The sequence below is a fragment of the mitochondrial genome of Cygnus olor (genome assembly GCF_009769625.2).
Source record: "Cygnus olor mitochondrion, complete genome".
NCBI lineage: Eukaryota > Metazoa > Chordata > Aves > Anseriformes > Anatidae > Cygnus > Cygnus olor.
Window position 1 is genome coordinate 1 of NC_027096.1, and position 16,739 is coordinate 16,739.

The 16,739-nt window shown below is 47.8% G+C and overlaps 13 protein-coding genes and 24 non-coding genes across 37 annotated transcripts, besides 1 other annotated feature; 28 read left to right on the plus strand and 9 right to left on the minus strand. All coding sequences in view use genetic code 2, as the record gives it.

The window, feature by feature from the left end:
• CYTB (cytochrome b) lies at positions 1–1,143 on the plus strand. Its single transcript has one exon. The coding sequence runs from the start codon at positions 1–3 to the stop codon at positions 1,141–1,143; it is 1,143 nt and encodes a 380-aa protein (YP_009139408.1).
• Positions 1,144–1,145: 2 nt separating this feature from the next.
• Positions 1,146–1,213, plus strand: AA846_gt01. The gene has a single exon. It is a non-coding gene; the product is annotated as a tRNA-Thr (tRNA).
• An 8-nt stretch (positions 1,214–1,221) lies between these two features.
• AA846_gt02 lies at positions 1,222–1,290 on the minus strand. Its single transcript has one exon. It is a non-coding gene; the product is annotated as a tRNA-Pro (tRNA).
• A 10-nt stretch (positions 1,291–1,300) lies between these two features.
• Positions 1,301–1,822, minus strand: ND6 (NADH dehydrogenase subunit 6). The gene has a single exon. It carries the CDS (start codon positions 1,820–1,822, stop codon positions 1,301–1,303), a length of 522 nt encoding a protein of 173 aa, YP_009139409.1.
• Positions 1,823–1,890, minus strand: AA846_gt03. The gene has a single exon. It is a non-coding gene; the product is annotated as a tRNA-Glu (tRNA).
• Positions 1,891–3,059: a D loop (control region).
• On the plus strand, positions 3,060–3,128 carry AA846_gt04. Its single transcript has one exon. It is a non-coding gene; the product is annotated as a tRNA-Phe (tRNA).
• Positions 3,129–4,119, plus strand: AA846_gr02. Its single transcript has one exon. It is a non-coding gene; the product is annotated as a 12S ribosomal RNA (ribosomal RNA).
• A 1-nt stretch (position 4,120) lies between these two features.
• AA846_gt05 lies at positions 4,121–4,192 on the plus strand. Its single transcript has one exon. It is a non-coding gene; the product is annotated as a tRNA-Val (tRNA).
• Positions 4,193–5,798, plus strand: AA846_gr01. The gene has a single exon. It is a non-coding gene; the product is annotated as a 16S ribosomal RNA (ribosomal RNA).
• On the plus strand, positions 5,799–5,872 carry AA846_gt06. Its single transcript has one exon. It is a non-coding gene; the product is annotated as a tRNA-Leu (tRNA).
• Positions 5,873–5,878: 6 nt separating this feature from the next.
• On the plus strand, positions 5,879–6,856 carry ND1 (NADH dehydrogenase subunit 1). Its single transcript has one exon. The coding sequence runs from the start codon at positions 5,879–5,881 to the stop codon at positions 6,854–6,856; it is 978 nt and encodes a 325-aa protein (YP_009139410.1).
• Positions 6,855–6,927, plus strand: AA846_gt07. The gene has a single exon. It is a non-coding gene; the product is annotated as a tRNA-Ile (tRNA).
• Positions 6,928–6,934: 7 nt separating this feature from the next.
• On the minus strand, positions 6,935–7,005 carry AA846_gt08. Its single transcript has one exon. It is a non-coding gene; the product is annotated as a tRNA-Gln (tRNA).
• On the plus strand, positions 7,005–7,073 carry AA846_gt09. The gene has a single exon. It is a non-coding gene; the product is annotated as a tRNA-Met (tRNA).
• ND2 (NADH dehydrogenase subunit 2) lies at positions 7,074–8,112 on the plus strand. Its single transcript has one exon. A coding segment is annotated over exon 1 (1,039 nt).
• AA846_gt10 lies at positions 8,113–8,187 on the plus strand. Its single transcript has one exon. It is a non-coding gene; the product is annotated as a tRNA-Trp (tRNA).
• Positions 8,188–8,192: 5 nt separating this feature from the next.
• AA846_gt11 lies at positions 8,193–8,261 on the minus strand. Its single transcript has one exon. It is a non-coding gene; the product is annotated as a tRNA-Ala (tRNA).
• A 2-nt stretch (positions 8,262–8,263) lies between these two features.
• Positions 8,264–8,336, minus strand: AA846_gt12. Its single transcript has one exon. It is a non-coding gene; the product is annotated as a tRNA-Asn (tRNA).
• A 1-nt stretch (position 8,337) lies between these two features.
• Positions 8,338–8,403, minus strand: AA846_gt13. The gene has a single exon. It is a non-coding gene; the product is annotated as a tRNA-Cys (tRNA).
• AA846_gt14 lies at positions 8,403–8,473 on the minus strand. The gene has a single exon. It is a non-coding gene; the product is annotated as a tRNA-Tyr (tRNA).
• Position 8,474: 1 nt separating this feature from the next.
• COX1 (cytochrome c oxidase subunit I) lies at positions 8,475–10,025 on the plus strand. The gene has a single exon. It carries the CDS (start codon positions 8,475–8,477, stop codon positions 10,023–10,025), a length of 1,551 nt encoding a protein of 516 aa, YP_009139412.1.
• On the minus strand, positions 10,017–10,089 carry AA846_gt15. Its single transcript has one exon. It is a non-coding gene; the product is annotated as a tRNA-Ser (tRNA).
• Positions 10,090–10,091: 2 nt separating this feature from the next.
• On the plus strand, positions 10,092–10,160 carry AA846_gt16. Its single transcript has one exon. It is a non-coding gene; the product is annotated as a tRNA-Asp (tRNA).
• Position 10,161: 1 nt separating this feature from the next.
• COX2 (cytochrome c oxidase subunit II) lies at positions 10,162–10,848 on the plus strand. The gene has a single exon. The coding sequence runs from the start codon at positions 10,162–10,164 to the stop codon at positions 10,846–10,848; it is 687 nt and encodes a 228-aa protein (YP_009139413.1).
• Position 10,849: 1 nt separating this feature from the next.
• On the plus strand, positions 10,850–10,920 carry AA846_gt17. Its single transcript has one exon. It is a non-coding gene; the product is annotated as a tRNA-Lys (tRNA).
• Position 10,921: 1 nt separating this feature from the next.
• On the plus strand, positions 10,922–11,089 carry ATP8 (ATP synthase F0 subunit 8). The gene has a single exon. The coding sequence runs from the start codon at positions 10,922–10,924 to the stop codon at positions 11,087–11,089; it is 168 nt and encodes a 55-aa protein (YP_009139414.1).
• Positions 11,080–11,763, plus strand: ATP6 (ATP synthase F0 subunit 6). Its single transcript has one exon. The coding sequence runs from the start codon at positions 11,080–11,082 to the stop codon at positions 11,761–11,763; it is 684 nt and encodes a 227-aa protein (YP_009139415.1).
• COX3 (cytochrome c oxidase subunit III) lies at positions 11,763–12,546 on the plus strand. Its single transcript has one exon. A coding segment is annotated over exon 1 (784 nt).
• AA846_gt18 lies at positions 12,547–12,615 on the plus strand. Its single transcript has one exon. It is a non-coding gene; the product is annotated as a tRNA-Gly (tRNA).
• Positions 12,616–12,967, plus strand: ND3 (NADH dehydrogenase subunit 3). The gene is given in 2 exon segments: positions 12,616–12,788; positions 12,790–12,967. The coding sequence occupies 2 exon segments, from the start codon at positions 12,616–12,618 to the stop codon at positions 12,965–12,967; spliced, it is 351 nt and encodes a 116-aa protein (YP_009139417.1).
• A 1-nt stretch (position 12,968) lies between these two features.
• On the plus strand, positions 12,969–13,039 carry AA846_gt19. Its single transcript has one exon. It is a non-coding gene; the product is annotated as a tRNA-Arg (tRNA).
• Positions 13,040–13,336, plus strand: ND4L (NADH dehydrogenase subunit 4L). The gene has a single exon. The coding sequence runs from the start codon at positions 13,040–13,042 to the stop codon at positions 13,334–13,336; it is 297 nt and encodes a 98-aa protein (YP_009139418.1).
• Positions 13,330–14,707, plus strand: ND4 (NADH dehydrogenase subunit 4). The gene has a single exon. A coding segment is annotated over exon 1 (1,378 nt).
• Positions 14,708–14,776, plus strand: AA846_gt20. Its single transcript has one exon. It is a non-coding gene; the product is annotated as a tRNA-His (tRNA).
• A 1-nt stretch (position 14,777) lies between these two features.
• AA846_gt21 lies at positions 14,778–14,842 on the plus strand. The gene has a single exon. It is a non-coding gene; the product is annotated as a tRNA-Ser (tRNA).
• A 1-nt stretch (position 14,843) lies between these two features.
• On the plus strand, positions 14,844–14,914 carry AA846_gt22. The gene has a single exon. It is a non-coding gene; the product is annotated as a tRNA-Leu (tRNA).
• ND5 (NADH dehydrogenase subunit 5) lies at positions 14,915–16,732 on the plus strand. Its single transcript has one exon. It carries the CDS (start codon positions 14,915–14,917, stop codon positions 16,730–16,732), a length of 1,818 nt encoding a protein of 605 aa, YP_009139420.1.
• Positions 16,733–16,739: the final 7 nt, after the last annotated feature.

Here is a 16,739-nt window from a genome sequence, read left to right on the forward strand (position 1 = left end):
ATGGCCCCTAACATCCGAAAATCTCACCCTCTACTAAAAATAATCAACAACTCCCTAATCGACCTACCTGCTCCCTCTAACATCTCTGCCTGATGAAACTTCGGCTCTCTGCTGGCCATCTGCCTAGCTACGCAAATCCTAACAGGCCTCTTACTGGCCATACACTACACCGCAGACACCTCTCTCGCCTTCGCCTCAGTGGCCCATACATGCCGAGACGTCCAATATGGGTGACTCATCCGCAACCTCCATGCTAACGGCGCTTCATTCTTCTTTATCTGCATCTACCTACACATCGGACGAGGCCTCTACTATGGCTCCTACCTATATAAAGAAACCTGAAACACAGGGGTAATCCTCCTGCTCACCCTCATAGCAACTGCCTTCGTAGGATACGTCCTGCCATGAGGACAAATATCATTCTGAGGGGCCACCGTAATCACCAACCTATTTTCAGCCATCCCATACATCGGACAAACCCTAGTAGAATGGGCCTGAGGGGGATTCTCAGTAGACAACCCAACCCTGACTCGATTCTTCGCCATTCACTTCCTACTACCCTTCCTAATTGCAGGGATCACCCTAGTCCATCTGACCTTCCTACACGAATCCGGCTCAAACAACCCACTAGGAATCGTATCAGACTGCGACAAAATCCCATTCCACCCTTACTTCTCCCTCAAAGATATCCTAGGGCTCATCCTAATAATCACCCCCCTAATAGCACTAGCCCTATTCTCACCCAACCTCCTAGGGGACCCAGAAAACTTCACCCCCGCAAACCCTCTAGTAACCCCTCCACACATTAAACCAGAATGATACTTCCTATTCGCCTACGCCATCCTACGCTCAATCCCAAACAAACTGGGGGGCGTACTAGCACTAGCCGCTTCCGTACTAATCTTATTCCTGATCCCTTTCCTACACAAATCAAAACAGCGAGCAATAACATTCCGACCGCTCTCCCAACTTCTATTCTGAATACTAGTAGCCGACCTCCTTATTCTAACATGAGTAGGAAGCCAACCCGTCGAACACCCATTCATCATCATCGGCCAACTCGCCTCAATCGCCTACTTCACTATCCTCTTATTCCTCTTCCCCATCGCAAGTGCCCTAGAAAACAAAATACTCAACTGCTAAATACTCTAATAGTTTATAAAAACATTGGTCTTGTAAACCAAAGATTGAAGATTTACCACTTCTTAGAGTGCCCAGAACTCAGAAAAAAAGGACTCAAACCTTTATCTCCAGCTCCCAAAGCTGGCATTTTCAATAAACTATTCTCTGACCCTAGCCCCTAAACCGCCCGAATAGCGCCCCGCGACAACCCCCGCACAAGCTCCAACACAACAAATAAAGTCAACAACAACCCCCACCCCGCCGCTAAAAACATGCCTACCCCGTGCGAATAGAACATAGAAACCCCACTAAAATCCAACCGAACAACAGACATCCCAACATTATCCACAGTGGCTACCTCAAACTTCCAAGACCCCATAAACCCCCCAAACACTAGCCCCACAAAAACAACCGCCACAAACACCACCGCATATCCAGCTACCCGTCAGTCCCCCCAAGCCTCAGGGAAAGGCTCCGCCGCCAAAGCCACTGAATAAACAAACACCACCAGCATACCCCCTAAATACACCATAAACAGCACCAAAGCCACAAACGAGACCCCGAGGCCTAACAACCACCCACACCCTGCCACAGACGCTAGCACCAAACCAACAACCCCGTAATATGGCGAAGGATTTGACGCCACACCCAGAACACCCATCGCAAAACAAATCCCTAAGAAAAACATAAAATAAGCCATTATTCCTGCTCGGCCACTACCCGAGACCTACGGCTCGAAAAGCCGTCATTGTTCTCAACTACAGGAACAGCCAGAACCCCCAACTACGCATCTATGCCGTCTATGCTTAACCCCCCCCCCTTCCCCCCCCGGGCAGGGGGTATTTGGTTATGCATATTCGTGCATAGATTTATATTCCCCATACATATATAACTATGGTCCCAGTAATATATATTATATACGGACTATAATATAAGCAGGTACTAAACCCATAACATGTACACGGACATCAAATCCTCACAGCACTCTCCTACCAAACCACATTAACATGAATGCTCCAAAGACCAACCAGACCACTCACAGCCCTTACCCTCAAGCACACAACAAGGCCACTATCCAATGAATGCTCCCAGGACATACCCCTAATAACAACCCTCCACCACATATCTCATGCAGTTCGTATCAGATGGATTTATTAGCCGTACACCTCACGTGAAATCAGCAACCCGCTGCACATAATGTCCGATGTGACTAGCTTCAGGCCCATACGTTCCCCCTAAACCCCTCGCCCTCCTCACATTTTTGCGCCTCTGGTTCCTCGGTCAGGGCCATCCATTGGGTTCACTCACCTCTCCTTGCCCTTCAAAGTGGCATCTGTGGAATACTTCCACCACCTCAATGCGTAATCGCGGCATTTCCCAGCTTTTTGGCGCCTCTGGTTCCTTTTATTTTTTCCGGGGTTATCTCACAGGTGGCTATTCCCAGTGACTTCGGGGGTCCCACAATCTAAGCCTGGACACACCTGCCTCACGGTCTATCCTATATCTCAAGGGTCCCTCAATGAGACGGTTGGCGTATATGGGGAATCATCCTGACACTGATGCACTTTGTCCACATTCAGTTAATGTTACCTCCCCCCACCGGGTTAAATGGGGCTATTCAGTGAATGCTCGTAGGACATAACACAAAAACAAAAGCCATCAAGCGCAACCCCTGCGCTTCACTAAACCTAAACCAGTAAATCCCTGCTTACCCAAAACCACAAAACCACAGCCCCCACCATCCAATGTATACAAAGCTACCTCAAGAATTCCATTAACTCGTCTCATACATTTCCCCACAATATATATATACAAACATATACAAAATAACCCAAATTTATTAGAGAAACTCCAGTACTAAATAAAAGCAACACACAACAATTCCATATTCATTTCCCCCTCCATCTGCCACTCGATCATCAGCTAATCTCACTCCCGTTCACATAGCTTAACATAAAGCATGGCACTGAAGCTGCCAAGACGGCACACGAGCATGCCTGCGAACAAAAGACTTAGTCCTGACCTTACGGTTGGTTTTTGCTAAATTCATACATGCAAGTATCCGCGCCCCAGTGTAAACGCCCTCGACCGCCTACTACCACTAGGCCTTGAGGAGCGGGTATCAGGCACACCCAAGCAGTAGCCCAAGACGCCTCGCTAAGCCACGCCCCCACGGGTATTCAGCAGTAGTTAACATTAAGCAATGAGTGCAAACTTGACTTAGTTATAGCAACAATTCTCACTTCCTTAAGGGTTGGTAAATCTTGTGCCAGCCACCGCGGTCATACAAGAAACCCAAATCAACCGTCCCATAAACCCGGCGTAAAGAGTGGTAAAATGCCTATCCTAGCTAACTAAGACCAAAATGCAACTAAGCTGTCATAAGCCCAAGATGCACCTAAACACACCATTAAGATGATCTTAGGAACTAACGATCGATTTAACCCCACGAAAGCCAGGGCCCAAACTGGGATTAGATACCCCACTATGCCTGGCCCTAAATCTTGATACTTACTTTACCGAAGTATCCGCCAGAGAACTACGAGCACAAACGCTTAAAACTCTAAGGACTTGGCGGTGCCCCAAACCCACCTAGAGGAGCCTGTTCTACAATCGATAATCCACGATTAACCCAACCACCCCTTGCCAACACAGCCTACATACCGCCGTCGCCAGCCCACCTCGAATGAGAGCACAACAGTGGACACAATAGCACATCGCTAGTAAGACAGGTCAAGGTATAGCCTATGGGGTGGAAGAAATGGGCTACATTCCCTATACATAGGGCACACGGAAAGAAGCTTGAAACTGCTTCTGGAAGGAGGATTTAGCAGTAAAGCGGGACAATAGAGCCCCCTTTAAGCCGGCCCTGGGGCACGTACATACCGCCCGTCACCCTCCTCAAAAGCTACATCCCACATAACTAATACCACTAACACGCTAAAGATGAGGTAAGTCGTAACAAGGTAAGTGTACCGGAAGGTGTACTTAGAATATCCAAGACGTAGCTATAACACCCAAAGCATTCAGCTTACACCTGAAAGATATCTGCTAAACCAGATCGTCTTGAAGCCCCACCTCTAGCTCAGCCACATAAATGACACCAAAATTAAAAAATTCACTAAACAGGCTAAACTAAAGCATTTTACAGTCCCAGTATAGGCGATAGAAAAGACACTTAGACGCGATAGAGATTTTAGTACCGTAAGGGAAAGATGAAATAGCAGTGAAACAATCAAAGCGAGAGACAGCAAAGATCAACCCTTGTACCTTTTGCATCATGATTTAGCGAGAACAACCAAGCAAAGTGAACTAAAGTTTGCCCCCCCGAAACCCAAGCGAGCTACTTTCAAGCAGTTAAGTAGAACGAACCCGTCTCTGTTGCAAAAGAGTGGGATGACTTGTCAGTAGAGGTGAAAAGCCAACCGAGCTGGGTGATAGCTGGTTACCTGTGAAACGAATCTAAGTTCCCCCTTAATCTTCCCTACCGGACATCACCCAAACCCCAATGAGATGATTAAGAGCTATTTAATGGAGGGACAGCTCCATTAAAAAAGGATACAACCTCGACTAGCGGATAACTCCTTCTACCGACCTTACAGTGGGCCCTAAAGCAGCCATCAATAAAGAGTGCGTCAAAGCTCCAACACTAAAAGATACCAAAACAAGAGGATTCCCTTATCACAAACAGGTTAACCTATGAATATAGGAGAATTAATGCTAAAATAAGTAACTTGGGGCCACACCCCTCTGACGGCGCAAGCTTACATGGAAACATTATTAACAGACCTAGACAAATACAAAAACTCCTACAAGACCACGTATTAACCAATCCTGTTAACCCGACTCAGGAGCGCCCATAAGAACGATTGAAATCTGTGAAAGGAACTCGGCAAACCACAAGGCCCGACTGTTTACCAAAAACATAGCCTTCAGCAAATAAACAAGTATTGAAGGTGATGCCTGCCCGGTGACTCAAGTTTAACGGCCGCGGTATCCTAACCGTGCAAAGGTAGCGCAATCAATTGTCCCATAAATCGAGACTTGTATGAATGGCTAAACGAGGTCTTAACTGTCTCTCACAGATAATCAGTGAAATTGATCTCCCCGTGCAAAAGCGGGGATGTGAACATAAGACGAGAAGACCCTGTGGAACTTAAAAATCAACGACCACCGCGAACTTCAAACCAACCCCACTGGGGCCACTTCCATCGCAGAGCCTGGTCGACATTTTTCGGTTGGGGCGACCTTGGAGAAGAACAAATCCTCCAAAAACAAGACCACACCTCTTTACCTAGAGCCACCCCTCAAAGTGCTAACAGTGACCAGACCCAATATAATTGATTAATGGACCAAGCTACCCCAGGGATAACAGCGCAATCCCCTTCAAGAGCCCATATCGACAGGGGGGTTTACGACCTCGATGTTGGATCAGGACATCCTAATGGTGCAGCCGCTATTAAGGGTTCGTTTGTTCAACGATTAACAGTCCTACGTGATCTGAGTTCAGACCGGAGCAATCCAGGTCGGTTTCTATCTATGCAATACTCTCCCCAGTACGAAAGGACCGGGAAAGTGGGGCCAATACTACAGGCACGCCCCCCCCCTCCAAATGGTGTAACCAACTGAACCGTGAAGAGGGCCCCACCCACCACTTTCAATCCTAGAAAAGGACCGCTAGAGTGGCAGAGCCCGGCAAGTGCAAAAGGCTTAAGCCCTTTCCCCAGAGGTTCAAATCCTCTCCCTAGCCCCACCAATGGTACAAATGACAATATTAAGCTGCCTCATTATGTCCCTCCTATATATTATCCCGATCCTAATTGCCGTGGCTTTCCTAACCCTAGTGGAGCGGAAAATTCTAAGCTACATGCAATCTCGCAAAGGCCCTAACGTCGTAGGGCCATTTGGCCTGCTCCAACCATTTGCAGACGGACTTAAACTATTTACCAAAGAGCCCATCCGACCGTCCACCTCCTCTCCGATACTATTTATCCTAATGCCAATGCTAGCCCTTGTCCTAGCCCTCACCACCTGAGCACCCCTACCCCTCCCATTCCCCCTAGTGGACTTAAACCTAGGAGTTCTCTTCCTAGTGGCCATGTCAAGCCTAGCCGTCTACTCGATCCTGTGATCAGGCTGAGCCTCAAACTCGAAATACGCACTAATTGGGGCCCTACGGGCAGTGGCACAAACTATCTCATACGAAGTGACACTAGCTATCATCCTACTGTCAGTGATTCTACTAAGCGGAAGCTACACACTCAGCACCTTCGCCGTAGCACAAGAACCCTTGTACTTCATTTTCTCTTCATGGCCCCTGGCAATGATGTGGTACGTATCCACCCTTGCAGAAACAAACCGAGCTCCTTTCGACCTTACAGAGGGTGAATCTGAACTAGTCTCAGGATTCAACGTAGAATACGCCGCAGGACCCTTCGCCCTATTCTTCCTAGCCGAGTACGCCAACATCATATTGATAAACACACTTACAGCCATCATGTTCCTAAACCCAAGCGCCCTAGGACCACCCCCAGAACTATTCCCCGTTATCCTAGCTACAAAAGTCCTTCTACTATCCTCTGGCTTCCTATGAGTACGGGCCTCCTACCCACGATTTCGATACGACCAGCTAATACACCTACTATGAAAAAACTTCCTACCCCTCACACTAGCTCTGTGCCTCTGACACACTAGCATACCCATCTGCTATGCAGGCCTACCTCCTTACATAAGGAAATGTGCCTGAACTCCAAAGGGTCACTATGATAAAGTGAACATAGAGGTATAACAGCCCTCTCATTTCCTGTCGACCTTAGAAAAGTAGGAATTGAACCTACACAAGAGAAATCAAAACTCTCCATACTTCCTTTATATTATTTTCTAGTAGAGTCAGCTAATCAAGCTATCGGGCCCATACCCCGAAAATGATGGTTCAACCCCCTCCCCTACTAATGAACCCCTATGCAACCCCAATCGTAACCTTCAGCCTCATCCTGGGCACAACAATCACAATCTCCAGCAACCACTGAATCCTAGCCTGAACCGGACTGGAAATCAATACATTAGCCATTATCCCCCTAATCGCCAAATCCCACCACCCACGAGCAGTAGAAGCTGCAACAAAGTACTTCCTAACCCAAGCAGCCGCCTCCGCCCTAGTGCTATTCTCCAGCATAACCAATGCCTGAGCCACCGGCCAATGAGACATTACACAAATAAATCACCCTACCTCCTGCCTGCTACTAACGGCAGCAATCGCTATCAAATTGGGTCTGGTCCCATTCCACTTCTGATTTCCAGAAGTACTACAAGGATCCCCACTAATAACGGCCCTCCTACTCTCAACCCTCATAAAATTCCCCCCTCTAACCCTGCTCCTACTAACATCCAAATCCCTCAACCCAGCCCTGCTCACCACCATAGCCCTGGCCTCAGCAGCACTAGGAGGCTGAATAGGACTGAACCAAACACAAACGCGCAAAATCCTAGCCTTCTCGTCCATCTCCCACCTAGGCTGAATCGCCATTATCCTGGTTTACAGCCCTAAACTAGCCCTACTCACCTTCTACCTCTACGCAATCATAACGTCAGCCGTATTCATGGCCCTCAACAAAATTAAAGCTCTCAACCTAACTATGATCCTAACCTCATGGGCAAAGACCCCAGTGCTAAACGCCACCCTAATACTGGTGCTTTTGTCCCTAGCCGGCCTCCCCCCACTAACTGGCTTTATGCCAAAATGATTCATTATCCAAGAACTGACTAAACAAGAAATAACACCAGCAGCCATAGCAATCGCCATACTGTCACTGCTCAGCCTCTTCTTCTACCTACGCCTCGCATACCACTCAACAATTACTCTTCCTCCTAACTCCTCCAACCACATAAAACAATGATACACTAGCAAAACCCCAAGCACACCAACTGCGATCCTTGCCTCACTGTCAATCTTCCTACTCCCCCTCTCTCCCATGATACACGCCATTGTCTAGAAACTTAGGATAACACCCCCTAAACCGAAGGCCTTCAAAGCCTTAAATAAGAGTTAAACCCTCTTAGTTTCTGCGCACTAAGACTTACAGGGCACTAACCTGTATCTTCTGAATGCAAATCAGACACTTTAATTAAGCTAAAGCCTCCCCTAGACAGATGGGCTTCGATCCCACAAAACTCTAGTTAACAGCTGGATGCCTAAACCAATTGGCTTCTGTCTAAAGACCCTGACGCACCTCAATGCGTATCGATGAGTTTGCAACTCAGCATGAATTTCACTACAAGGTCGATAAGAAGAGGAATTAAACCTCTGTAAAAAGGACTACAGCCTAACGCTTTAACATTCAGCCATCTTACCCGTGACCTTCATCAACCGATGACTATTTTCCACTAACCACAAAGATATCGGCACCCTATACCTTATCTTCGGGGCATGGGCAGGAATAGTCGGCACCGCACTCAGTCTGTTAATCCGCGCAGAACTAGGACAGCCAGGAACCCTCCTCGGCGACGACCAAATTTACAATGTAATCGTCACCGCCCACGCCTTCGTAATAATTTTCTTCATAGTCATACCCATTATGATCGGAGGGTTCGGCAACTGACTAGTCCCCCTCATAATCGGCGCCCCCGACATAGCATTCCCGCGAATGAATAACATAAGCTTCTGACTCCTTCCACCATCATTTCTCCTGCTGCTAGCCTCATCTACCGTAGAAGCCGGAGCCGGCACAGGCTGAACTGTCTACCCACCCCTAGCAGGTAACCTGGCCCACGCCGGAGCCTCAGTAGACCTAGCCATTTTCTCACTTCACTTAGCTGGTGTTTCCTCCATCCTCGGAGCTATTAACTTTATTACCACAGCCATCAACATAAAACCCCCTGCACTCTCACAGTACCAAACCCCACTGTTCGTCTGATCCGTCCTAATTACTGCCATCCTACTACTCCTGTCACTCCCTGTACTCGCCGCAGGTATCACAATGCTGCTAACCGACCGAAACCTAAACACCACATTCTTCGACCCCGCCGGAGGAGGAGACCCAATTCTATACCAACACCTATTCTGATTTTTTGGGCACCCAGAAGTCTATATCCTAATCTTGCCCGGATTTGGAATCATCTCACATGTAGTCACATACTACTCAGGCAAAAAAGAACCATTCGGCTACATAGGAATAGTCTGGGCTATGCTATCAATTGGATTCCTCGGGTTCATCGTCTGAGCCCACCACATATTCACAGTAGGAATGGACGTTGATACCCGAGCCTACTTTACATCAGCTACTATAATCATTGCCATCCCAACCGGAATCAAAGTATTTAGCTGACTAGCCACCCTGCATGGGGGAACAATTAAATGGGACCCCCCAATACTATGAGCCCTAGGATTTATTTTCCTATTTACCATCGGAGGACTAACAGGAATCGTCCTTGCAAACTCCTCCCTAGACATCGCCCTACACGACACGTACTACGTAGTTGCCCATTTCCACTACGTCCTATCTATGGGCGCCGTATTCGCCATTCTAGCAGGATTCACCCACTGATTCCCACTTCTCACCGGATTTACCTTACACCAAACATGAGCAAAAGCCCACTTCGGGGTAATATTCACAGGAGTAAACCTAACGTTCTTTCCTCAACACTTCCTGGGCCTAGCAGGAATACCCCGACGATACTCGGACTACCCCGACGCCTACACACTATGAAACACCGTGTCCTCCATCGGCTCCTTAATCTCAATAGTAGCCGTAATTATACTAATATTCATCATCTGAGAAGCCTTCTCAGCCAAACGAAAAGTCCTACAACCAGAGCTAACCGCCACAAACATTGAATGAATCCACGGCTGCCCTCCCCCATACCACACTTTCGAGGAACCGGCTTTCGTCCAAGTACAAGAAAGGAAGGAATCGAACCCTCATACACTGGTTTCAAGCCAACTGCATTAGCCACTCATGCTTCTTTCTTATGAGACGTTAGTAAACCAATTACATAGCCTTGTCAAGACTAAATCACAGGTAAAAACCCTGTACATCTCATGTGGCCAATCATTCCCAACTAGGATTCCAAGACGCCTCATCACCAATTATAGAAGAACTCGTCGAATTCCACGACCACGCCCTAATCGTTGCCCTGGCTATCTGCAGCCTAGTCCTATATCTTCTAGCCCACATGCTGACGGAAAAACTCTCATCGAACGCCGTAGACGCCCAAGAAGTAGAATTAATCTGGACAATCCTGCCTGCTATCGTCCTGGTACTACTCGCTCTACCATCACTGCAAATCCTCTACATGATAGACGAAATCGACGAACCAGACCTCACACTAAAGGCCATCGGCCACCAATGATATTGAAGCTACGAGTATACTGACTTTAAAGACCTATCATTTGACTCTTATATAGTACCCACCGTGGACTTACCAAACGGCCACTTCCGGCTACTAGAAGTTGACCACCGCGTGGTTGTCCCAATAGAATCCCCCATCCGCGTAATCATCACTGCAGGAGATGTCCTCCATTCCTGAGCAGTCCCAACACTCGGAGTTAAGACAGACGCAATCCCAGGCCGACTAAACCAAACCTCATTTATCACCACCCGGCCTGGGATTTTTTACGGACAATGCTCAGAAATCTGCGGGGCTAACCACAGCTACATACCCATCGTGGTAGAGTCAACCCCACTCCCATACTTCGAAGCCTGATCATCCCTCCTGTCATCATCCTAATCATTAAGAAGCTATGCAACAGCACTAGCCTTTTAAGCTAGCCAAAGAGGGACCCCCTCCCCTCCTTAATGATATGCCACAACTTAACCCCGCACCATGATTCTCGATCATAGTCATAACCTGACTAACCTTAGCTCTTTTAATTCAACCAAAATTGTTAGCCTTCACCACAATAAACCCCCCATCAAGTAAAACCTCACTCACCACTAAACCCACACCATGACCCTGACCATGAACCTAAGCTTCTTTGACCAATTCTCCAGCCCTCATATACTCGGTATCCCCTTGATTATACTGTCTCTGCTCTTCCCAGCCCTACTATTCCCATCCCCAAATAACCGATGGATCAACAACCGCCTGTCCACCCTACAAACATGGCTGCTGCACCTAATCACAAAACAATTAATAGTCCCACTTAACAAAAACGGCCATAAGTGGGCCATAATGCTTACATCGTTAATAATCATGCTACTCACGATTAACCTCCTAGGCCTCCTTCCCTATACATTCACCCCGACTACCCAACTATCCATAAACATAGCCCTAGCTTTTCCACTGTGACTCGCCACACTGCTAACGGGCCTGCGAAATCAACCATCAGCCTCTTTAGCCCACTTATTGCCTGAAGGCACCCCAACGCCCTTAATCCCCGCGCTAATCCTGATCGAAACAACTAGCCTGCTAATCCGCCCCCTGGCCCTCGGAGTCCGTCTCACAGCCAACCTAACAGCAGGACACCTACTGATCCAACTCATCTCCACAGCCTCCATTGCGCTCGTACCCACTCTTCCCGTGGTGTCCGCCCTAACAATAATCGTCCTACTACTCCTCACCATTTTAGAAGTAGCAGTAGCCATAATCCAAGCTTACGTCTTCGTCCTCCTTCTAAGCCTATACTTACAAGAAAACATTTAATGGCACACCAAGCGCACTCCTACCACATAGTAGACCCAAGCCCATGACCAATTTTCGGGGCGGCCGCTGCCCTACTCACAACCTCAGGACTAATCATATGATTCCACTACAACTCATCCATACTACTAACCCTCGGCCTCCTCTCAATACTCCTAGTGATACTCCAATGATGACGAGACATTGTACGAGAGAGCACCTTCCAGGGCCATCACACCCCCACAGTCCAAAAAGGCTTACGATACGGCATAATCCTCTTCATCACATCCGAAGCATTCTTTTTCCTAGGATTCTTTTGAGCATTCTTCCACTCAAGCCTGGCCCCAACCCCAGAACTAGGAGGCCAATGACCCCCAACAGGAATTAAACCGCTCAACCCAATAGAGGTCCCCCTACTAAACACAGCTATCCTCTTAGCCTCAGGTGTTACCGTAACATGAGCTCATCACAGCATCACAGAAGGAAACCGAAAGCACGCCATCCATGCCTTAACCCTAACAATCCTCCTGGGGTTTTACTTCACAGCCCTACAAGCAATAGAGTACCATGAAGCCCCATTTTCGATCGCTGACAGCGTCTACGGATCTACCTTCTTCGTTGCCACTGGGTTCCATGGACTTCACGTAATCATCGGATCCTCCTTCCTAACCGTCTGCCTCCTCCGATTAATTAAATTCCACTTCACATCAGACCATCACTTTGGATTCGAGGCAGCGGCCTGATACTGACACTTCGTAGACGTCATCTGGCTATTCCTCTACATAACCATCTACTGATGAGGATCTTGCTCTTCTAGTATATTAATTACAATTGACTTCCAATCTCTAAAATCTGGTCCAAACCCAGAGAAGAGCAATGAACATACTCATATTTATATTCGCCCTGTCATCAGTCTTAAGTGCCATCCTAATCGCACTAAACTTCTGGCTCGCCCAAATAAACCCCGACTCAGAGAAGCTATCACCATATGAGTGCGGATTTGATCCACTTGGATCTGCTCGCCTGCCATTTTCAATCCGATTCTTCCTCAGTAGCCATCCTCTTCCTCCTATTTGACCTAGAAATCGCCCTCCTCCTCCCACTGCCATGGGCTATCCAACTCCAGTCCCCCCTAACGACCCTCGCCTGAACCGTAGCCATCCTCCTCCTCCTGACACTAGGACTAGCCTACGAATGAGCTCAAGGGGGCCTAGAATGGGCAGAGTAGCAGAAAGTTAGTCTAACCAAGAAGACAGCTGGTTTCGACCCAGCAGATTACGGCCAACCCTGTAACTTTCTTATGTCACCCCTACACCTGAGCTTCTACTCAGCCTTCATCTTTAGCGGACTGGGACTGGCCTTCCACCGGACCCACCTAGTATCTGCTCTACTATGCCTTGAAAGCATGATACTATCAATATTCGTAGGCCTATCAATATGATCCATCGAAACCCAAACCCCCTCATTCACCATGGTACCAATTCTCATACTAACCTTTTCAGCATGTGAAGCAGGCACAGGCCTAGCCATCCTAGTAGCCTCCACGCGCACTCACGGCTCCGACCACCTACATAACCTGAACCTCCTGCAATGCTAAAAATTATCCTACCAACAATTATACTTCTCCCAACAGCCCTACTATCCCCACCGAAATTCCTATGGACCAACACTACCCTGTACAGTCTCCTAATCGCCACCCTAAGCCTCCAATGATTAATCCCAACCTACTACCCATACAAATTCCTATCCAATTGAACAGGTATTGACCAAATCTCATCCCCCCTCCTAGTACTGTCTTGCTGACTGCTACCGCTCATAATCATAGCAAGCCAAAACCACCTACAACAAGAACCCCTATCGCGCAAGCGAATCTTCATCTCAACCCTAATCACAGTCCAACCATTCATCCTATTAGCCTTCTCTACCACAGAACTAGCACTATTTTATATCTCATTCGAAGCAACTCTTATTCCCACCCTAATCCTAATCACACGATGGGGAAACCAACCAGAACGCCTAAGCGCCGGTACCTACCTGCTATTCTACACATTAGTAAGCTCACTACCCCTACTAATCACAATCATACACCTATACGTAAAAATCGGCACCTTACACCTGCCAACCCTAGAGCTAACCCACCCAACCCTATCCACCTCATGAACAGGCACACTGTCAGGCCTAGCATTACTAATAGCATTCATAGTAAAGGCCCCGCTATACGGCCTGCACCTCTGACTACCAAAAGCCCACGTAGAAGCACCCATCGCAGGATCAATACTCCTCGCCGCCCTACTACTAAAGCTAGGGGGGTACGGAATCATACGAGTCACCCTGCTAATCGGCCCACTGTCCAACCTTCTACACTACCCCTTTCTAACCCTAGCCCTATGAGGTGCCTTAATGACTAGCTCAATCTGCCTACGACAAACAGACCTAAAATCGCTAATCGCCTACTCATCTGTCAGCCACATAGGATTAGTCATCGCTGCAGGAATAATCCAAACCCACTGATCATTCTCAGGAGCAATAATCCTAATAATCTCTCATGGACTAACCTCCTCCATACTATTCTGCCTAGCTAACACAAACTATGAACGCACACACAGCCGCATCCTACTACTCACACGAGGCCTCCAACCCCTCCTACCACTCATAGCCACCTGATGGCTACTAGCCAACCTGACAAACATGGCCCTGCCCCCAACAACAAACCTCATAGCAGAACTAACCATTATAGTTACTCTGTTCAACTGATCCGCGTTCACAATCATCCTAACAGGAACCGCAACCCTACTAACCGCCTCCTACACCCTATTCATACTACTAACAACCCAACGAGGTCCAACCCCTTCCCACATTACATCCATTCAAAACTCAACCACCCGAGAACATCTGCTTATGACACTCCACATTATCCCAATGTTCCTCCTAATCCTAAAGCCCGAACTGATCTCCGGAATTCCTTCGTGCAAGTATAGTTTAAACCAAACATTAGACTGTGATTCTAAGAATAGAAGTTCAAATCTTCTTACCTGCCGAGGGGAGGGTCTAACCAACAAGAACTGCTAATTCTTGCATCTGAGCCTAAAACCTCAGCCCCCTTAACTTTTAAAGGATAACAGTAATCCACTGGTCTTAGGAACCACCCATCTTGGTGCAACTCCAAGTAAAAGTAGTGAACCCCACACTACTAATCAACTCCCTCACACTACTCACACTAACCGTCCTCTTAACCCCGATTATCCTGCCGCTCCTATTCAAAAACTTTAAAAATACTCCATCAACCATCACCCGCACTGTCAAAACCGCATTCCTAATCAGCCTGGCCCCAACAACTGCATTCATCTACTCCGGGGTAGAATCCATCACCTGCCACTGAGAGTGGAAGTTCATTATAAACTTCAAAATTCCCCTAAGCCTAAAAATAGACCAGTACTCAATAGTATTCCTCCCAATCGCCCTATTTGTGACATGATCAATCCTACAATTTGCTATCTGATACATAGCCTCAGAACCGTACATTACAAAATTCTTTACCTACCTACTGACATTCCTAATTGCCATACTTCTCCTAACAACCACGAACAACATATTTCTCCTATTCGTCGGCTGAGAGGGAGTAGGGATCATATCCTTCCTCCTCATTGGCTGATGACAGGGCCGAGCAGAGGCCAACACCGCCGCCCTGCAAGCCGTAATCTACAACCGAATCGGAGACATTGGACTGATCTTAAGCATGGCATGACTGGCCTCAACCTTCAACACCTGAGAAATCCAACAAACCGTGTACCCCCACCAAACCCCAATCCTCCCCCTCATAGGGCTAATCCTCGCAGCCGCAGGAAAATCCGCCCAATTTGGACTCCACCCGTGACTGCCTGCGGCAATAGAAGGTCCCACCCCAGTATCAGCCCTACTGCACTCCAGCACCATGGTAGTAGCCGGAATCTTCCTACTCATCCGCATACACCCCCTACTAACCACTAACCAGACAGCCCTAACCATCTGCCTATGCCTGGGCGCCCTGTCAACCCTATTTGCTGCCACATGCGCCCTAACCCAAAACGACATCAAGAAAATCATTGCTTTTTCAACGTCTAGCCAACTCGGGCTAATAATAGTCGCTATCGGACTGAACCTTCCACAACTAGCATTCCTGCACATCTCGACCCACGCCTTCTTTAAGGCCATACTATTCCTATGCTCCGGGTCTATTATCCACAGCCTAAATGGAGAGCAGGACATCCGAAAAATAGGCGGCCTACAAAAGACACTCCCAGTCACAACCTCCTGCCTAACTATCGGGAATCTGGCACTAATAGGAACTCCATTCCTAGCCGGATTCTACTCAAAAGACCTCATCATCGAAAGCCTAAACACATCCTACCTAAACACCTGAGCCCTACTCCTAACCCTCCTAGCCACAGCATTTACCGCAACCTACAGCATCCGCATAACCATCCTAGTCCAAGCCGGACGAACCCGAGTCCCCCCAATAACATCAATAAACGAAAACAACCCACTAATCACTGCCCCATTAACCCGACTCGCCCTAGGTAGCATTATAGCAGGGATAATCATCACCTCCTTCATCACACCGGCTAAAACACCCCCAATAACCATGCCCCTTATCGCCAAAACCGCTGCCATCCTAGTAACAATCCTAGGAATCATCCTAGCCCTAGAACTCTCGAACATGACAAATGCCCTCACCCACCCAAAACCAAGCCCCCTTATAAACTTCTCCTCCATATTAGGATACTTCAACCCCCTAGTACACCGATTCTTATCTAAAAATCTACTAGAAAAAGGACAAAACATTGCCCTGCACCTAATCGACCTCGCCTGACTTAAAAAAATAGGACCAGAAGGCCTTGCCGACCTGCAAGTAGCCGCAAGCAAGACCGCAACCTCAATACACACAGGATTAATTAAAGCCTATCTAGGATCCTTCGCCCTCTCCATCCTAGTAATAATCCTGGCAACACACAGACTCACTA